A 16,591-nucleotide genomic window follows, 5' to 3' on the forward strand; every position below is an offset into this window, starting at 1 on the left:
CTGCTCAGCACATCTAAGGCCGGGATGCTTTCTCCCGTTCTCTCAGTAAGCTGGAACCAGCTCCTGGGTGCCACGCTGTCCTACTGCATTGAAGGAATAGCTCATTGCAAAAGCCACAAAGAAGCTGCTTGTTTGTGAACTAGCCCGCCCGTTTCATCTGTTCATCCACCCTTATCCCATCTCATCTTGCTGAGACAGAGATGCAGTGACAAGAGCTCCCTCAGATGAGCACATCGGACCACCTCCAGTCCTGGGATTAAATCTGAAGAAAACATGTGGGCTGAGCAGGATGTTGGTTTCTGAATCTTGACGTAAATCTATTTCCATTTTCCTGACTGGGCTGTGTGCTCAGGCAGAGCGGGAGGGACCCTTGTAACTGCAGGAAGGGCCATCTGCACGTAGGAGAGACCATCTGACTGAACTCCGGGCAAGCCGGGCCCGCAGCCGCTCGGCCATCTCGTGAGATGTGCATCCTAAGTATCTGACAAATGTGACAGGCTGTGACTTACCCACCCCATGGCCAGATGCTCTCAAATAGTCCATGAGAGGCCTGAGGGATAATAAATGTTCTCGATTTTAATTATACAAAATGTAAGGAAAACATTACTCATCCATGAAAAGAAATGAATACTGACTCAGGCTGTACGTGGGTAATCGTTGAAAATACTGTGCAGAAGGAAAGCCTGACACAAAAATCACACTTATGGTGCGATTCCCTTTCTGTGAAATGTCCAGACCAGGCAAACCCACAGACAGTGGCTAAAGGGGATTATGGGGGAAAACTGCTTAATGGGGAATAAGAGGTTTTCTTTTCGGGAAACAAAAATGCTTTGGAATTAGATAAAGCTGTTGGTTACACAACACTGTGTAATATACTAAACGTCGCTACGTTGTTCACTTTAAAACGGTTAACTTGAAATTATGCAAATTTCACCTCAATGAATAATAATTCTTTTAGAAAGTCACAGGAACAAGCCCAAAGGGACTGCCACAGATCAAACCAGAACCATGTGATTCTAAACCATGGCAAGAATAGTTCCACCCTTTCTTTGTAACCTAAAATATCTTTTTAATAAAAAAATTTTTAAATAAAAATATGTCACACAATTGTTTATAATACTGTCCACTTATACTGAATGTATTTTATATCATGCAAGTCACAATTTTTTGAGTGCCAAAAAAAATATAATAGGTTAAAGCTAATAATATCCATCTTCTGGTCAAAACCTTCCATCCCACCAAAAAGAAAACTATTATGTTCTTCTATGCCCCTGAAGGCCCTATACAATCTGAGCCCTGTTATCTTGGATCCTGTCTTTTGGATTCTCTCTCCCCTCCTTCAGCTATGTGCTCCACCCTGGCCCCCTCACTGCTCCTAAAATAAACCAGCAAAGCCCATGTCAGAGTCGCTGTGCCTGCTGGTCCCTTCGCCTGCAGCTCCCCTCCCCAGGTACTTGCCTGGCTCCCTCCCTCACGTAATTCCAGCTTCTGCTATGTGACCCTCCTGAGCAGTCTTCCATGATCAGCCAATATAAAATGATCTTCTCGCAAAGCCCTGTCCTCTTATGTTCTCTGGTGCTCGCCATGACCAGGCAGGTTACAGCTTGGTTTACATTCTGTCTTCTCCTAATTAGGACAAAAGTTCCAGGGAACAGGGACCTTATTCATTGCTGTATCTGGAACAAGGTCTGGCACAGAGTGTTGACTAAATGAACTGCCAGCCTGCGGAGAGACAGTGGGTAGCAACAACATGCCCTCTGACCTGGTGACCATGGCCTCAGAGCCAGACCTCACTGCAGACCAGTCGGCTTCACCAGAGGACGCTTTCCAAGGGCAGAGAGTGATCCTAATCACAACCAGACATCTCCCAAATGTCTGGCTTGTCACAGAACAAATGAGAATAATGAACTAGAAGCACTAAGGAATCATAGTGCCGCCACAAATTCAGGGCACTGATCCCTCCCAAACCCCACAACCTTCTGTAGCCCAGAGAACAGCCATTATTACAGAACAATCAACCAACCCTGTGATTTACTGATAAAGCATCAATGATAGAACAGCACCTTGCACAAAAACTAGATAATGGAATGAAAGGAACCCAAGTGAGAGGCTGACCCGGCATCTGAGATCCTGAATGTCCCCTAGAGCAGTGGTCTCCAAACCCCCAGGGCTGCGAACTGGTACCGGTCCGTGGGCCATTTGGTACCAGTCCACAGAGAAAGAAATAACTTACATTATTTCCGTTTTATTTATATTTAAGTCTGAACAATGTTTTATTTTTTAAAAACGACCAGATTCCCTCTGTTACATCTGTCTAAGACTCACTCTTGATGCTTGTCTCGGTCACGTGATACGTTTATCCGTCCCACCCTAAAGGCCGGTCCGTGAAAATATTTTCTGACATTAAACCGGTCCGTGGCCCAAAAAAAGGTTGGGGACCACTGCCCTAGAGCAGGTGCTCAGCTGTGGAGTCAAATTAAAATCATCCAGGGAACTTTGTTAAAATCCTCGTGCCCCAGCCACACTCCAAACCAGTTAAACTGTCATCTCTGGGCACACGAGCCAGGAATGGGGTTTCTGAAAACACCCCTGAGTGAGTGTACATGGCAGCTACTGTTGAAAACCAGCAACTGGCGCCGGGGTCGGGAGGGGCTCCCGAGCTCCTTACCTCACCAGGGTGTCACTGCCCGCCCCTGCTGGGCTGTAGTAGAGCAAGTTCTCCAAGGACAGGGAGAACTTCAACCCCTCAGCCTCTGAGATGTATAAGTTGGTGCGGTTGTTATTATGACTGACACACACGAACACCTGGTCTTCAGAGGCATCTGCGATGTAATATTCCTGGGGAATCGAAAATAAAAAATGCACAAGTCAAAAAATGCCTGTGTCCTATGGGCTTTTCCTATATATACTAACACAGTGACTTCCAGATGTCCCAGCGGTGGATGTGGGCTGAAGTCCCCCAACAGTGAAGCCCTCGATCTTGGCATAGAAGCCTGGCTGACCTTCCCTTTGGGGACCCCGAGGCTCTGCAGCGGGAACGGGGCCCTTATTGGAAAATAGGGCACAAAATAAGAATGGGCCACTGAACTCCGTCATGACCCAAAAACCTCTTTTTAGTTAATAACATCTCCCTCTGTTTCCCGTAAGACCTATCATTAGTACAAAGCACAGCACAGATGAACAGGAACTGTCTCTCCTTTTTTCTCCAAGGTGACTAAAGGTGAACCCACAGACAGTGAAGAACTGACAAGAGCATTTTCTATCCTATATCCTCTGAGCTACGGGCCGTGTACCACACCAACGGCCATGTTCAGGTCTTTGAGGGCCACCAGCTCCCTGTGGCCACTTCCCAAATGACCCCAGCCCACACTGATCTTTCCCATCGATCTCTATGTATCATGCAGCCTGTATTTGGCTACATGTGGTTTCCTCCTCTGCGTAATTCTGTCTCTCCAACCTGTCTGCATCTGAAAGGCAAATCAAGTACCACAGCGGTTACGTAAGTGTTGCCGTCCTTCAGTCCGGCACGCCCGTGGGCACGCTGAGCCACTCACTATGCCTCTCAACCTTTCTGCCAACCCTTTTCCACTTAAAGCAAATTAATGCTCCTGTGCAACTCCACTTCACACAGTGAAGAGGGAAAACGCAGGCCAAGATGCCCAAAGCATAATGGTTCTCTCTAGAGACCCATCTGGATAAGTGACTCCAGGGAGCCTGGTCACATACCCGCCCTGGCGGGACATCTCCACAGCACTGTTTCCCTTCTTCTACACGGGAACAGTAACACTTTTTCCCAACCCCAAACAAACCCCACTTACATTAATAGGATGTCTTGTGACAAACTGGGCAGCTCGCATGGGCTTCCGGTTAAAGGAGACCCAGAGCTGCACAGAGGGTGGCTGCTGACTGCCCAAGAGATGCTGCGGAGGAAGAAGAGAAAAAACAAAACAAAACATCATTTTGCTACATTATAACTACATCAAAACAAGTGCAAAAGGAAACAGAAAAGTCAGACCCGTCTTTAAACAGTATGGCTGCAAATACACATTTTTGCAATGTCTGCTGTCACTGCACAGCTTTGTCTACAACAGATGCTAGCTAGATACTCCCCGGATATTAGATGAGGAGGAAGGACACGGCACGATGCGAGAACTTAGGCTTGGGGAAGGGGATGGGGTGCCAGTGTTTCACCAGAGAGTGAACGGCAGAGGACGGGATGATGAGGCTGAAGAGACAGGCGGGGTGGAGCCTGGAGCCCCAAAACCACCCCGGGGGAGACCAGCCACACATCACGCATACAGCACATGTTCTCTTCTCCATCCCATTCTTAGTCTCAGATTATAAGGACATGTGAGTGACAGGCTTTGATTTGTACCCAAAATTGAGGGAATTTTCATTTAGTCCATTTTTTTTTCCATTAATTCAGGTCTTTTGCAAGAATATGTATGTAGAGTATATATAGCGCATTCCACATAACGTTGACCACATCATGTATTTAGAGATACTACATGGGTCCTGGCCGGTTGGCTCAGTGGTATAGCGTCAGCTTGGCGCGCAGGAGTCCCAGGTTCAATTTCCGGCCAGGGCACACAGGAGAAGCACCCATCAGCTTCTCCACCCCTCCCCCTCTCCTTCCTCTCTGTCTCTCTCTTCCCCTCCCGCAGCCAAGGTTCCACTGGAGCAAACTTTGCCCAGGCGCTGAGGATGGCTCTGTGGCCTCTGCCTCAGGCGCTAGAATGGCTCTGATTGCGGCAGAGTGACGCCCCAGATGGGCAGAGCATCGCCCCCTGGTGGGCATGCCAGGTGGATCCCGGTCGGGCGCATGCGGGAGTCTGTCTGACGGCCTCTCCGTTTCCAGCTTCAGAAAGAAAAAAAAAATAGAGATACTACATGGCTGGAATCTTAAAAATGGGTATAAAAGCGGTAGCTTAAGGGAAACCACTAAATCTCTGTAAGTCTCAGTTTATTTACTGGTCTGGTTCAGGGTTTTTTTCTGGATGGGTTCAAAGAGTCCAGGAAGTCGGTAAACATATGCACACATTTTTGGTATAGATGCACTCATTCATTTTGCTAGGGAGGGTCTACAGCTTTTACCAGATTCTCAAAAGAATCAATGATTCAAAAAAAGGGTAAGAAGCACTAGGGAGGCTCTGCATGGTTTTGCAGTTCTAAGAGGGAGACACACTCCCATGTAGATGTGATCTCACACACACACACACACACACACACACACACACACACACACACGACTGTTAGACTCATTGGAATGCCGAGGTTCTTGGCCAGAAAGGGTTAGTTCCCCTTCATTTATCCTTGACTATTCGCTACCGTTTATTGTAGATTTTAAATTCCTGTAGCGTAAGACACATACCAATGTCTCTTAACTGTCATGTAATAACTGAATCCCCTGTGCTCATGAATGCACAATAAACACTATGTAAACAGCAAGGTGATGAACACAAAGTAATTTCTGACTCATTTGAGCAGTGCATACATATATTTAAACCACCACTGAACAAATGGTTAAATGTAGTTTGTTTAAAGAAGCCAGGTGCAAAGTATAAAAAACTGCTTTTTCAAAAATGCACCCTGAAAACCGTTGTTTGTATTCAGTATAGGACCATAGGTAATGACGGACCTATTAAAAATGTGAAATATATTACTCGCCTAAGAAAATAGTTCTCAGAAAAATAGGTATAACTTGCCTGACCTGTGGTGGCACAGTGGATCAAGCGTCGACCTGGAACGCTGAGGTCGCCAGTTCAAAACCCTGGGCTTGCCTGGTCAAGGCACATATGATGCTTCCTGCTCCTCCCTCCCCCTTCTCTCTCTCTCTCTCTCTCTCTCTCTCTCTCTCTCTCTGTCATTCTCTCTCCTCTCTAAAAATTAATAAAAGAAAAATTTTTAAAAAAGGACTTAAAAAAATAGGTATAACTTCCAAAACCCCTTCTTAAATCAATAAAATTCTATAGCTATGTATAAGTCAGATGACTAGTTCAGGTCACCCTACATGAATCCTTATGAATATATGTGAATACACAGGTAGCAGTGAAACACATATTTTTATGCTTTATATTTTTTCACTTCTCCTTACTGTGGTGGTTACCTCTTAGAAAGGAGATATTGTTTTCAGCGATCTCCCAACCCAACATTCGTTAAATGTTCTTAATGGCCATTGCTGGGAGGCCTGAGAACTGGGAATATACACCAAGGCCAGTCTTACTCCATAAATGCAAAATCAAAGAATATAAAGGTCATAAAAAAAAACCTCCAAATAAATCCATTTCACTTCCTTCTGGGAGAATTATTCCTAAGCCTGGAAAATTCAGGTTCAATCATAACTTATTCTTAAAGAGCTATTATATAGATGCCACCAAGAAAAATATCAACAACTACGGCACACGATTGACTGTAAAATGTATTACAAGGCCCTCATACTTTTTCTTAAGAAGCCATGGGTCTTTGTTGTTGTTGCATTGTTCTTTATACTTATTACAAAAGTAAAACAGGCTCATGAAAAGCATCCAACAGTGCAGGCAGGTACCGGTGAAATGAAACAACGCCACACTCTAAAAGACTAGGGTTCTCCAAACATTGCCAGAGGGGTGGGAGTTTGGGAGATTAGGAGAAAAAGGTGAAGAACTTAAGAACTACCAATCTTGGTAATTACAAAATCGTCCCGGGGATGTAAATACAGCGTAAGGAATATAGTCGATAATATTGTAATAACTATGTATTGTGCCAGGTGGGTCCTGGAAATATCTATAAATTATATCATTGTCTAACTACTCTGCTGTACATCCAAAACGAATATAAAATAATACTGAATGGCAACTGTAATAAATTTTTTTTTAAAAGACTAGGGTCTCTTCCTTTTGTGCAACCACACATGGTCAGAAGTGCCGCGCTGGTTTCTCAGAGGGCTGCTGAAAGGGACTAGACCAGCTGCAAAGGGTACTGTTTGGCCCTTCTGCCTCTATCTCCCTAACTCCAGTAAAGAGCCGAAGGTTGGTACAGATGTTTTGGATCACAAGGGAACCTTGAGAGCAAGAATCATTAGTATGGATGGTAGAACAAAAAGATAGAGGCATGAGTCCCCAGTAACACCAAGACACCAACACAGCCCTTGACTGCCGACCTCCGGGCAGCGCTGAGTGGGTAAGCCACTTTTATTTCTAGTCTGTTACGTGTAACCCAACACTATGCCAAATGGATACATGCCATTTTATTTTCCACATATAAATGAAGTCATGATGGAAATATTCTGCAACACAACTTTTTTCATTAACAGACTGTTCTACAATTTAACTTCTCTCATTAACAGTGCATCTTAGTATATTTTTCATTGAACAACTATTGATGAGCATTTGGGTTATTTCCATAAGCATCCTTCAATGAGCATACTTGTATATACTACCTCTTTCAGAAATACACAAGAATATGTGCAGGATGTATTCTCAGAACTCCTACATCAAAACTTTCATTTTTTTAAAAAAGAATTAAGTGAGAGGCGGGGAGGCAAGGAGGCAGAAAGACAGATTCCTGCATGCACCCCCACTGGAATCTACCTGGCAAGCCCCCTACCAGGAGATGCTTTGCCCATCTGGGGCCAGTGCTCCGTTGCTCAGCAACCAAGCTATTTTAGTGCCTGAGGCAAGGCCATAGTGACATCCTCAGTACCAGGGTCAACTTGCTCCAACCAAGCCATGGCTGTGGGAGAGGAAGAAAGAGAGATAGAGAGAAAGAGAGAGAGAAGGAAGAGGGCAAGGATGGAGAAGCAGATGGTCGCTTCTCCTGTGTGCCCTGACCAGGAGTCTAACCTGGTACTTCCATACACCAGGCAAAAGTTCTACCACTGAGCCAGCTGACCAGGGCAAAATTTTCATTTTTGATAGATAGTATAAATGACCTTCCTGGAAGGCATACCAGTTAATACTAGCACACATAACTTCACCAACAACTAGGAAATATTTAAATGTTTTAATTTATATGCCAATATAAAAGGGTCTAGAATTTGATAAAAAAAATTTTGTTTGGTATTTTCATTTCTGATGAGTGAAAATAAATTAATATTAAGTACCTGAACTCCTTTACACAGGGCAGTTTAGTTGCAACTTATAACCTGATACAATTGCAACACAAGCCCTATTAAATCATTAACTCTGGTTTTGAATGAGCAAGAGCACCATTTCAGCATCTGGCTCTAACCCATCAAATCAAGGGGAAAGTCTCCCAAAGGCTGAGAGCTGAGCTACTTACTGACAGCTGGAAGCTTAATTACTGCTTTTCTTACAGTGTTAACTCCCACTAGTCAATGACTACACATTCTATGAGGAGTGTAAATTAACATGGGTCCAAAACTCACAAATAAATCAACCTAAATTGAAAGGAAATCAGACAAGCCCTGGGAGGTTAGCTCAATCAGCTGGAACGTCGTCTTGAGATGCCAAGGTTGCAGGTTCGGTTCCCGGTTGGGGAGCAACCAGTGAACGCACAACTAAAGTGGAAAAGCAAGTGAATGCTTTCTCTCTCTCTCTCTCCATCCCTCGCTCCCTTCTCTCTGTCTCTCTAAAACTCAATCAATAAATAATTTTGAAAATCGTTTTTAAAAAAATAAATGAAATCAGGCAGTAGAATGAAAGAAAAACACCACTGAAGCCCACCCCTCCTTTCTGAGTTATTTTCATTAGGATTTCGAAGAAATATGTGCTTGTCAAGGAATCATTAAAAAAAAAACAACCAGATCCCTGCAGCCTAAAGACACACTGAGCGGGCGGGAGTCTGAGCTTCTCCCTGCCTCCATCTCCCAGGACCTGCCAGGCCCGCTGGGAGTGTTCCCTACCTCCAGGACCCTTCCGTCAGCTCCCCCACCTCCTTCGATCCAGGCCCTGCTTGTGCGAACTCAGCGGCCCGCTCCAAGAATGCCAAACCTCAGAAAGAACGCTTCCAAGCGGTTTACTCCTAGCACCTTAAACTTACCACCACCTTTGTCGCAAACATGTACTTGTCCCGAAGCTGAAAGTCTCTCACTTCCTCGAGGACCACTTCCTGGTTCTCCCGAGACTGGAAGAAGTCTGTACTCCGGAAAACTGTGGAGTAGCCAGAGGGTTCGTGCCGTTCAACGTAGATGGTGTTTGGCTTGTCGTAGGGATCAATCCCCCTGAAAGAAAGAACAGTTCTCGGTATCATTGCCATGTTTAGTCCCTGGAGGCAGGGAAGTCCTGCCAGGCAGACAATCAGCTAGAACCTGGGGCCGCCAGGCTGGGCTGGATAAATACTGCCAGCAGCTCTCTTTGGTTGCTCCTAAGCTCAGCACGGAGGGAGCGGGATTGGTAAATTGTTTTATGTTGTTCCCGTTGTTATGAAAATCATCGTGGGCTTCTGCTCAAAGCAGGCTCTGACCACACTGGAGAAGAGTGGAAAGAACAGTAAAAGACGGAATGCTTTGGGATCAGTGGAGTCTGGCTTGAGGCTGTCGCAAGTTTCTGGCCTCCAGTTGTGAGCCTCCCCCAGGGTGCTGCGTTCTCCAAAAAACAGCTCTGGAGGACACCACAGGAGGAACCAGTGCCCTTATCATTCTGCCTGCTTTTGTCACCGTCTGAGCAACCATGATTCACCCAGTGCAAGTTCACATCCCGCAAGTCTCCTTCAGAAACACAGGGCTCATTTCTTCCCCCGTGCTTCTGTCCACCCTACACGCCTCTGCAGGGGTGCCTTTGCCATACACTCTGACTGCACCTCTCTTACTCATCTGGGGCCAAGTTCAAGTCCCCTCTGCCAGGAAGCCCTCCCCTAATGCTCTCTTCCTTCTCCCCACACTGGAAGTGTATCGCTACAGCACTCAATTTCAAGCCTTTTTCATGAGTTTTATATGAGTTTCAAACAAAAGAAGCAAATGGCTTTGGTTGGGTGGATTCCGAATTAGTCTCCTTACTTTATACTAGTACTTCTTATTATAATTCCACACTGAATTTATTATGTTACAATGCATTATGTTGTTCACCATAATGCACTTGTCTGAGATTTCTAGAGAGTATAGATGCCTTTAAAACCCATGTCTTATCATTCTTTTTATCCTACAGAGTTCCTACCAAAAGTGATGGCTGTGCCACTGGATCGATGAACCATTTTTACAGAGACTGTTACAAACTGAAAACTGGAGTGATGAGATGAAACTATGTTGGAGAAGGCTCTCTGAACTGCTGTTCCCCGAAACAAAGCCCACCTAATCTGCCCCAGGCTCCTACCTCTCACAAGAACACCAAGGCCAGGTAAACCAAGAGGGAAAAATAAATGGAAAAAGAAAACAAAAACAGAGTGAGGATGCAGTTACAAACCAAGGAGAGACACAAGGGTTTGTTATATAATTATCTTTGTAGAATTCCAGCATACGCTTTCGGGATAAATGAAGGTTATGATACGAATTCCTTCAAGATGTACTGTCAAGAGCATATTCTAAGGAAAAAGAAAAGAAAAAAGAAATGAGAAAGAAACAGAGAGAGAAAGAGAAAGGGAGAGAAAAGGAAAGGAAATAGGAAGGAGAATGAGAGAAAAGGATTTAAGAATAGTAAAATAAAAGACCCCTTTTCACAATGGGGAGGACGACGGTGGCCCCCTCCCCTGGAGTCCTAGAATTAGGCACTGGAGACACCAGCGACCTTGGTCCCGATGTGGGAGACAACGGTCGTCATCAGATGCGCTGTGTGCGGGTGTGGGGGACTGCTAGCACGTTCTCTTTTCTTCTACAATTAGAAGTACTGATTACAGTACTTCTTCTATTCTAGACAACATGCAAATTGAAACGAGGCTGCGAGATATTTTTTACAAGGGAGAGAGGAAGGGACCTCTATTCAGCTATTTTGAGAACGAGCTCACCTCTACCATTCCCTTCCCAGCCAAAACAGCAGCAGCCCAGATCTCAAAACAGAGCTGTGACTTTCCACCCGATTCAATTTCATGGTTCATAGGTGGACCTCCCATCTTTGAGAGCCACGTCCCCTAACAGTTCTTATACTTTGCAATCGCCAGCCGTCCACTTCTTACACTCACTTCCTTTCCTCTTTGCCTTCATTTGGAAAGCCCAAGCCTTGTTCCATCTCTGAGCATAGTCATCAGTCCTCAACTGGCCTGACCTGCTCTCACCTGCCTCCTCACAGCCCTTCAGGGAGGATGCTTCACAGGGTATCCCAGAGCCCGACCCCCACAGCTCCTCCCCTGTCCTGTCTTGCTCATCTCCAGCTATGGATACCATAAATCATTGCTTTCCCACTCCCCTGCTGCTCCCAGGCTGCTAAGCATTGTGGAATAGCATATGCCATTTCTCACTGAGGAGTTAGATTACACGCTCACTTATTATGGGGAATCCTAAGGAAAGTCCTTGAAATTCCTGAAAATAGGCTGAAATTCCCTGATACCATACATGCAATTATATAAAAGAAGAGAAGCCAGCCCTATCCCCTAAAATATCTGCATGTTTGCAAGAAGGCAGAAGACACAACATCCTCATTCCCAAACATCAAGCACCTTTCTTTAGGAATCCAACTGGTTTGCCCTCTTACTACATGGTTCCCTGAACAAGTAAAAGAGCAGCCTGCCCCTTTAAAATCCAAATAAAGCCAAAAAGAATTCAAATGGTACTCCTTGGGTAGAGGTTGTGCTTGGATAAGATTATGGTTATAATTTCACCAAGACTCTACAACCTCTGCCCAAGGAAATAACGACCAGGTCAGAAATAGCTGCCCTCCCTGAGAAGGAAGTTCCCTGAGCCCGAAGATGCTCAGCCGTAAGGTGCCTCCCTGTGCTCCCACCATCTTTACAAACATCCAACTTATGTACAATTCATACTTACGAACTGAGAGCCATAAGGGCTGTTGGTGATCAACTGCAGTTGGACATCAGTGAAAATGATATCATAGAGTTACTCATCTCCCATGGCAAAGAACTAGCCAGTGAAGACTTTTTGGAACTAGAACAGCAGATGACAGCATTTAGGGAAGAAAACAGGGACCTAGAAACTCCAGAACCGAAAAAGTTTTCTACAAAAGAGTTGGCTGATGCTTTTGGTCTCAGTGAAGCAGAAATGACAAAGTTAGAGGAGCAAGATGCTGATACAGAGAGGTTCACCAGAGCTTACTATACAGTTACCACAGGCCCGAGATGCTACAAGGCCATTGATCATGAGAAAAAGAAAAGTTCTGTATAAACCTCCCTTGATGCTACTTCAAGACACTGACTCCAGCAGCAGAATCAAACCCTGACTCACCAACACTAGTCCCATCCTCTCCAACAAGTCCGTCATCTTCTGTATCATCAAAGATTGCTTAAGACTCTTTTTGAAAACATTTAAGTATTTGTATGTACAGAAAGGTAAAAATAAATACTATGTTAAGACAAACATCTAAGTTGCATATAATAGGTAAATGTACCTGTTCCAAAGTACATACAAATTCAACTTAAGAACAGACCTACATAACCTATTTCATTCATAACCCGGGAACTGCCTGTACTGCCATCAATTACTAAGAAAGCAATACCACATGAAGACATTCTTCTTCGACAGCAGGCTAAACAAGAAGCACTGATGGTATCGTCATCTTCTTGGGCCATTGCATTTAATGAAAACTAAAACAAACTGGAAAATATAAATAAATACAACTCTCTCTCTTATCCCAAAGGACTAATCTCAATATATAAAGAGCACTGGGAAACTAATAATGAAACAACTATGAATCCAAGAGAAAAAGAGCAAATGGCATGGACAAATGTATCACCAAAAAGAGATATAAAAATGAACCTGAAGCAGGTTAAAAGTTGTTCAAAATCATTCATAATAAGAAAAGTGCTACTTAAAACTACACTGACATACTATTTCTTTCCCAACACATGGGCTGTGGAGAGAGGCACAAATCGATGTGGAAATTAGTGCAAAACTTGAGACTTTCTATAGAAAATTTGCCAATCTCTACAAAAAGCTGCAATTTCAACGTTTCATTCACCAGGGATATATCAGTACACAAAACTGACAAAAGTCCCTGCCCTTGTGTGGCTTTTATTTTGTTAAAGACAAATAACAGGCATAATAACAGCACAGTAGACCAGGGTAAATGCTATGCGAAACCAGAATAGATCAGGATACAGCAGATTGGGAAGGAGAAGAGAGCCTTTGCCATTTTAATAGGCTCCTCAGGCTAGACCTCATTTAGGAGGTGTTATTTGAGCAGCCTTGAATGAACGTAAGGGAGTAAGCAGCACACATATCTTTAGAAAGAGCATTCTAGGCAGAGAAAATGACAAATGCCAAGTGCCTGTAGTGGGACTGTACCCTGGCATTTACTCTGAGAGAAATGATGATGCACACACAGTAAAGGGTTCAGAGCAGAACAACATGATCTGACCTGTTTTGAACAGGGTCATCTGGCTCTGTGCTGAGAACGAGTAGTAAAAGGACAAGAGTGGAAGCAGGAAGCCAGGTGGAGGACTGATAAGCAACAATGGTGGCTTGGGGCAAAGTAGTCGCTGAGAAGTAAGTCCTGGGTCTATCCTGAAGATGGGGCCAACAGGACTTCCTACTGGCTTGAATATGAAGTAGGAAATCAACATGGAATCAATGAGGACTCAAACTTGTTGGTCTGAGAAACTGAAAATGGAAATGGGGAAGATCATCATTGAGTCTGATAGGGAGCGCTGAAGATCAAGAGTTAACTGGGTAGATATCAAGTCTGCTATGTGGACAGAGGTTGGGTGACCCACTGACCCAGCAGGGCTGCTCCTGGGCACTTGCCTGCACATGTACAAACTCAAGTATTCCAGTTCGTGCGCTACGCCCCTGTAACAGTAAAAGATCAGAAGCCACCAGGATCAGAAACAACTGTACGTTAAAAACCCCTGCTGGTTTCACTTTCCTTCTCAGAAACCTACAATGGCTTCCCATCGCTTTCAGAGTTCAGTCCAAATTCCTTTGCCGAGCACTACAGATTCAGATACTAACATCCCTCTCCAAACTTGACCCGACGCACTGCCCAAAGATAAGGCTCAGTGTTTTGCACCCACGCTCCACACTGCCTCACCTGTTTCCGGCTGTTCTGTCCCTGCACACCTCCTCACAGAGCCACCCGACCTGCTGTGTCTGTCCTGGGGCTGCCGACGACCCGCCCGCCCGCCTGGGAAGAACACGTGCTTCCTCTGCCTTCTCCTGCTATGCCCGTGTCTCCTGAGCTTTCATAATGTGTGTTGAGTGCAAAAAGTCTTCCTTCTTTCCTGAACCGCAATCTCCTTAATAACTCTATCCACAAATTAGTCCATGTTACATACCTTAAAGCATGTTTAGTATCTTTATGTATATAAATTTATATACATAAATTTATAATGTATATTTAGACATTCATAAATATACATTATAAATTTTAAAAATTGGTATTATATAGAGAAAAATCCCCACTTCCTCTGATACAATGCTCTCGAAATGAAGGTCTTTAGAAACTCTTATACAAGAGTCCCCGGGGGTTCCCTGGTGGGACTGACACACGCAAAAGCTCCTCTGTCATCCACTCCAATGAGTCTGCTGTACTTGCAGTTCTAATTCCCAGGTCTGGAAATTATACTTCCTGAACCAAAATGCTTCACATTTAAGGCAAGGGCAGGTTTGTCCACCATGAAGGAGCTTGTCCACCATGAAGGAGCTAAAACTAAAAAAAAAAAAAAAAAAAAAAAAAAAAAAAAAAGGAAATGATGTCATTCAAATTTCTTAGATGACACAACTTACCAAGAAAAGGATTTGACATGTTCCTGAATCATGATCCAGGTCTGGCCAAAGTCATCTGACTTCCATAGCTGCAAAGAACAAAGCGACGAGAAGTGGTCAGGAAGCGAGAAACAGGCACCATTGGGATGGCACTGCCAAACTCCCACTGAAATCCCCCCTTAAATATGGGCTGTCTGTGAAGACCGGCCCCAGGATCAGCACGTCCAATTTGGTGACTCCAAATGCAAACAAGGGCAGGAAGGGAAAGACAGATCTGCACCTCCATGGTCATCTCCATGAGTGCTAAGGTCTCAACAGAAAGTGGAAGGAGAAATGATGGTGACTTGTCTCATACTGATGGATTATCAGAAATATCAGACTCAAGAATACCCCTCGGATGATGGTAAAAACAAAAGGATAATCCTTGGTGCTTCTCACCTGGAAAAGTGTCCTTAAAAAGACACAATGGCCACAGTGACTAAAGCTGAATGGAGAGGACACTGGCTAAGTACAGAATCAAACAGTACCAGAGAACCAACTGAATACACAGGGTATGGCTGAGTAATTAACTGGCCAAAGCCCCTCAACTCACAAAGACATAACCTGAGGCTTCCTCTGGCCTTGGCAGCCTTGTATTAAGAAACAGTAAAGCTTGACCTGCAGTGGCACAGTGCACAAAGCATTGACCTGGAATGCTGAGGTCGCAAGTTCAAAACCCTGGGCTTTCCCGGTCAAGACACATACGAAAAGCAACTACTACAAGTTGATGTTCCCCATTCCTCCACCACATGCTTACATGCTTCTCTCTCTCTCTCTCTCTCTCTCTCTCTCTCTCTCTCTCTCTCTCGCTCTCTCTCCTCTCTTTAAAACTAATAAATAAAATATTTTTTTTTAAAAGCAGTAGACCGAAAATAACAATAATCCACCTACAGGGGTAAACTGACCCCACCCACATTTAGGTTACTCCCTAAGACATGTGAAGGTAAACAGATCATGTTTTGGCTAAACAACCTGCAAACAAAAAGATGTTCCAAGGTTATTCTGAGCAAAGTCGTTCAAAACTCATCATAAATCCAATCCTACAGGACCTACAGGTTTCACAGGATTATGCCAAACCAATTCTTGACTTGGCAAGTGTTGACCTTGAAATATAAATCCAGCTATTATCAACAAGACGGGTAATAGCAAATGTTGGAGAGGCTGTGGAGAAAAAGGAACCCTCATTCACTGTTGGTGGGACTGTAAAGTAGTACAACCATTATGGAGGAAAGTATGGTGGTTCCTCAAAAAACTGCAAATAGAACTACCTTATGACCCAGCAATCCCTCTACTGGGTATATACCCCAAAACCTCAGAAACATTGATACGTGAAGACACATGTAGCCCCATGTTCATTGCAGCACTGTTCACAGTGGCCAAAACATGGAAACAACCAAAAAGCCCTTCAATAGAAGACTGAATAAAGAAGATGTGGCACATATACACTATGGAATACTACTCAGCCATAAGAAATGATGACATCAGATCATTTACAGCAAAATGGTGGGATCTTGATAACATTATAAGGAGTGAAATAAGTAAATCAGAAAAAAACAAGAACTACATGATTCCATACATTGGTGGAACATAAAAATGAGACTAAGAGACATGGACAAGTGTGTGGTGGTTACCAGGGGTGGGGGGAGGGAGGACAGGGGGAGAGTTAGGGGGAGGGGGAGGGGCACAGAGAATTAGATAGAGGGTGGCGAAGGACAATCTGACTTTGGGCGAGGGGTATGCAACATAATTTAATGACAAGGTAACCTAGACATGTTTTCTTTGAATATATGTACCCTGATTTATTAATGTCAT

The 16,591-nt window shown here is 44.2% G+C and overlaps 1 protein-coding gene across 1 annotated transcript in view; it reads right to left on the reverse strand.

The window, feature by feature from the left end:
- SORL1 (sortilin related receptor 1) overlaps window positions 1–16,591 on the reverse strand; it is a 139,803-nt gene that overhangs the window by 90,885 nt on the left and 32,327 nt on the right. Inside the window, exons 5-8 of the mRNA XM_066365308.1 lie at window positions 14,762–14,829; window positions 8,980–9,160; window positions 3,819–3,920; window positions 2,669–2,838 (exon numbers count right to left, since the gene is read on the reverse strand). Coding sequence (XP_066221405.1) covers window positions 2,669–2,838; window positions 3,819–3,920; window positions 8,980–9,160; window positions 14,762–14,829 — 521 coding nt within the window. The remainder of the gene's footprint in view (window positions 1–2,668; window positions 2,839–3,818; window positions 3,921–8,979; window positions 9,161–14,761; window positions 14,830–16,591) is intronic.

The sequence above is a fragment of the Saccopteryx leptura genome, chromosome 2, assembly GCF_036850995.1.
Source record: "Saccopteryx leptura isolate mSacLep1 chromosome 2, mSacLep1_pri_phased_curated, whole genome shotgun sequence".
In the NCBI taxonomy this organism is placed as follows: domain Eukaryota; kingdom Metazoa; phylum Chordata; class Mammalia; order Chiroptera; family Emballonuridae; genus Saccopteryx; species Saccopteryx leptura.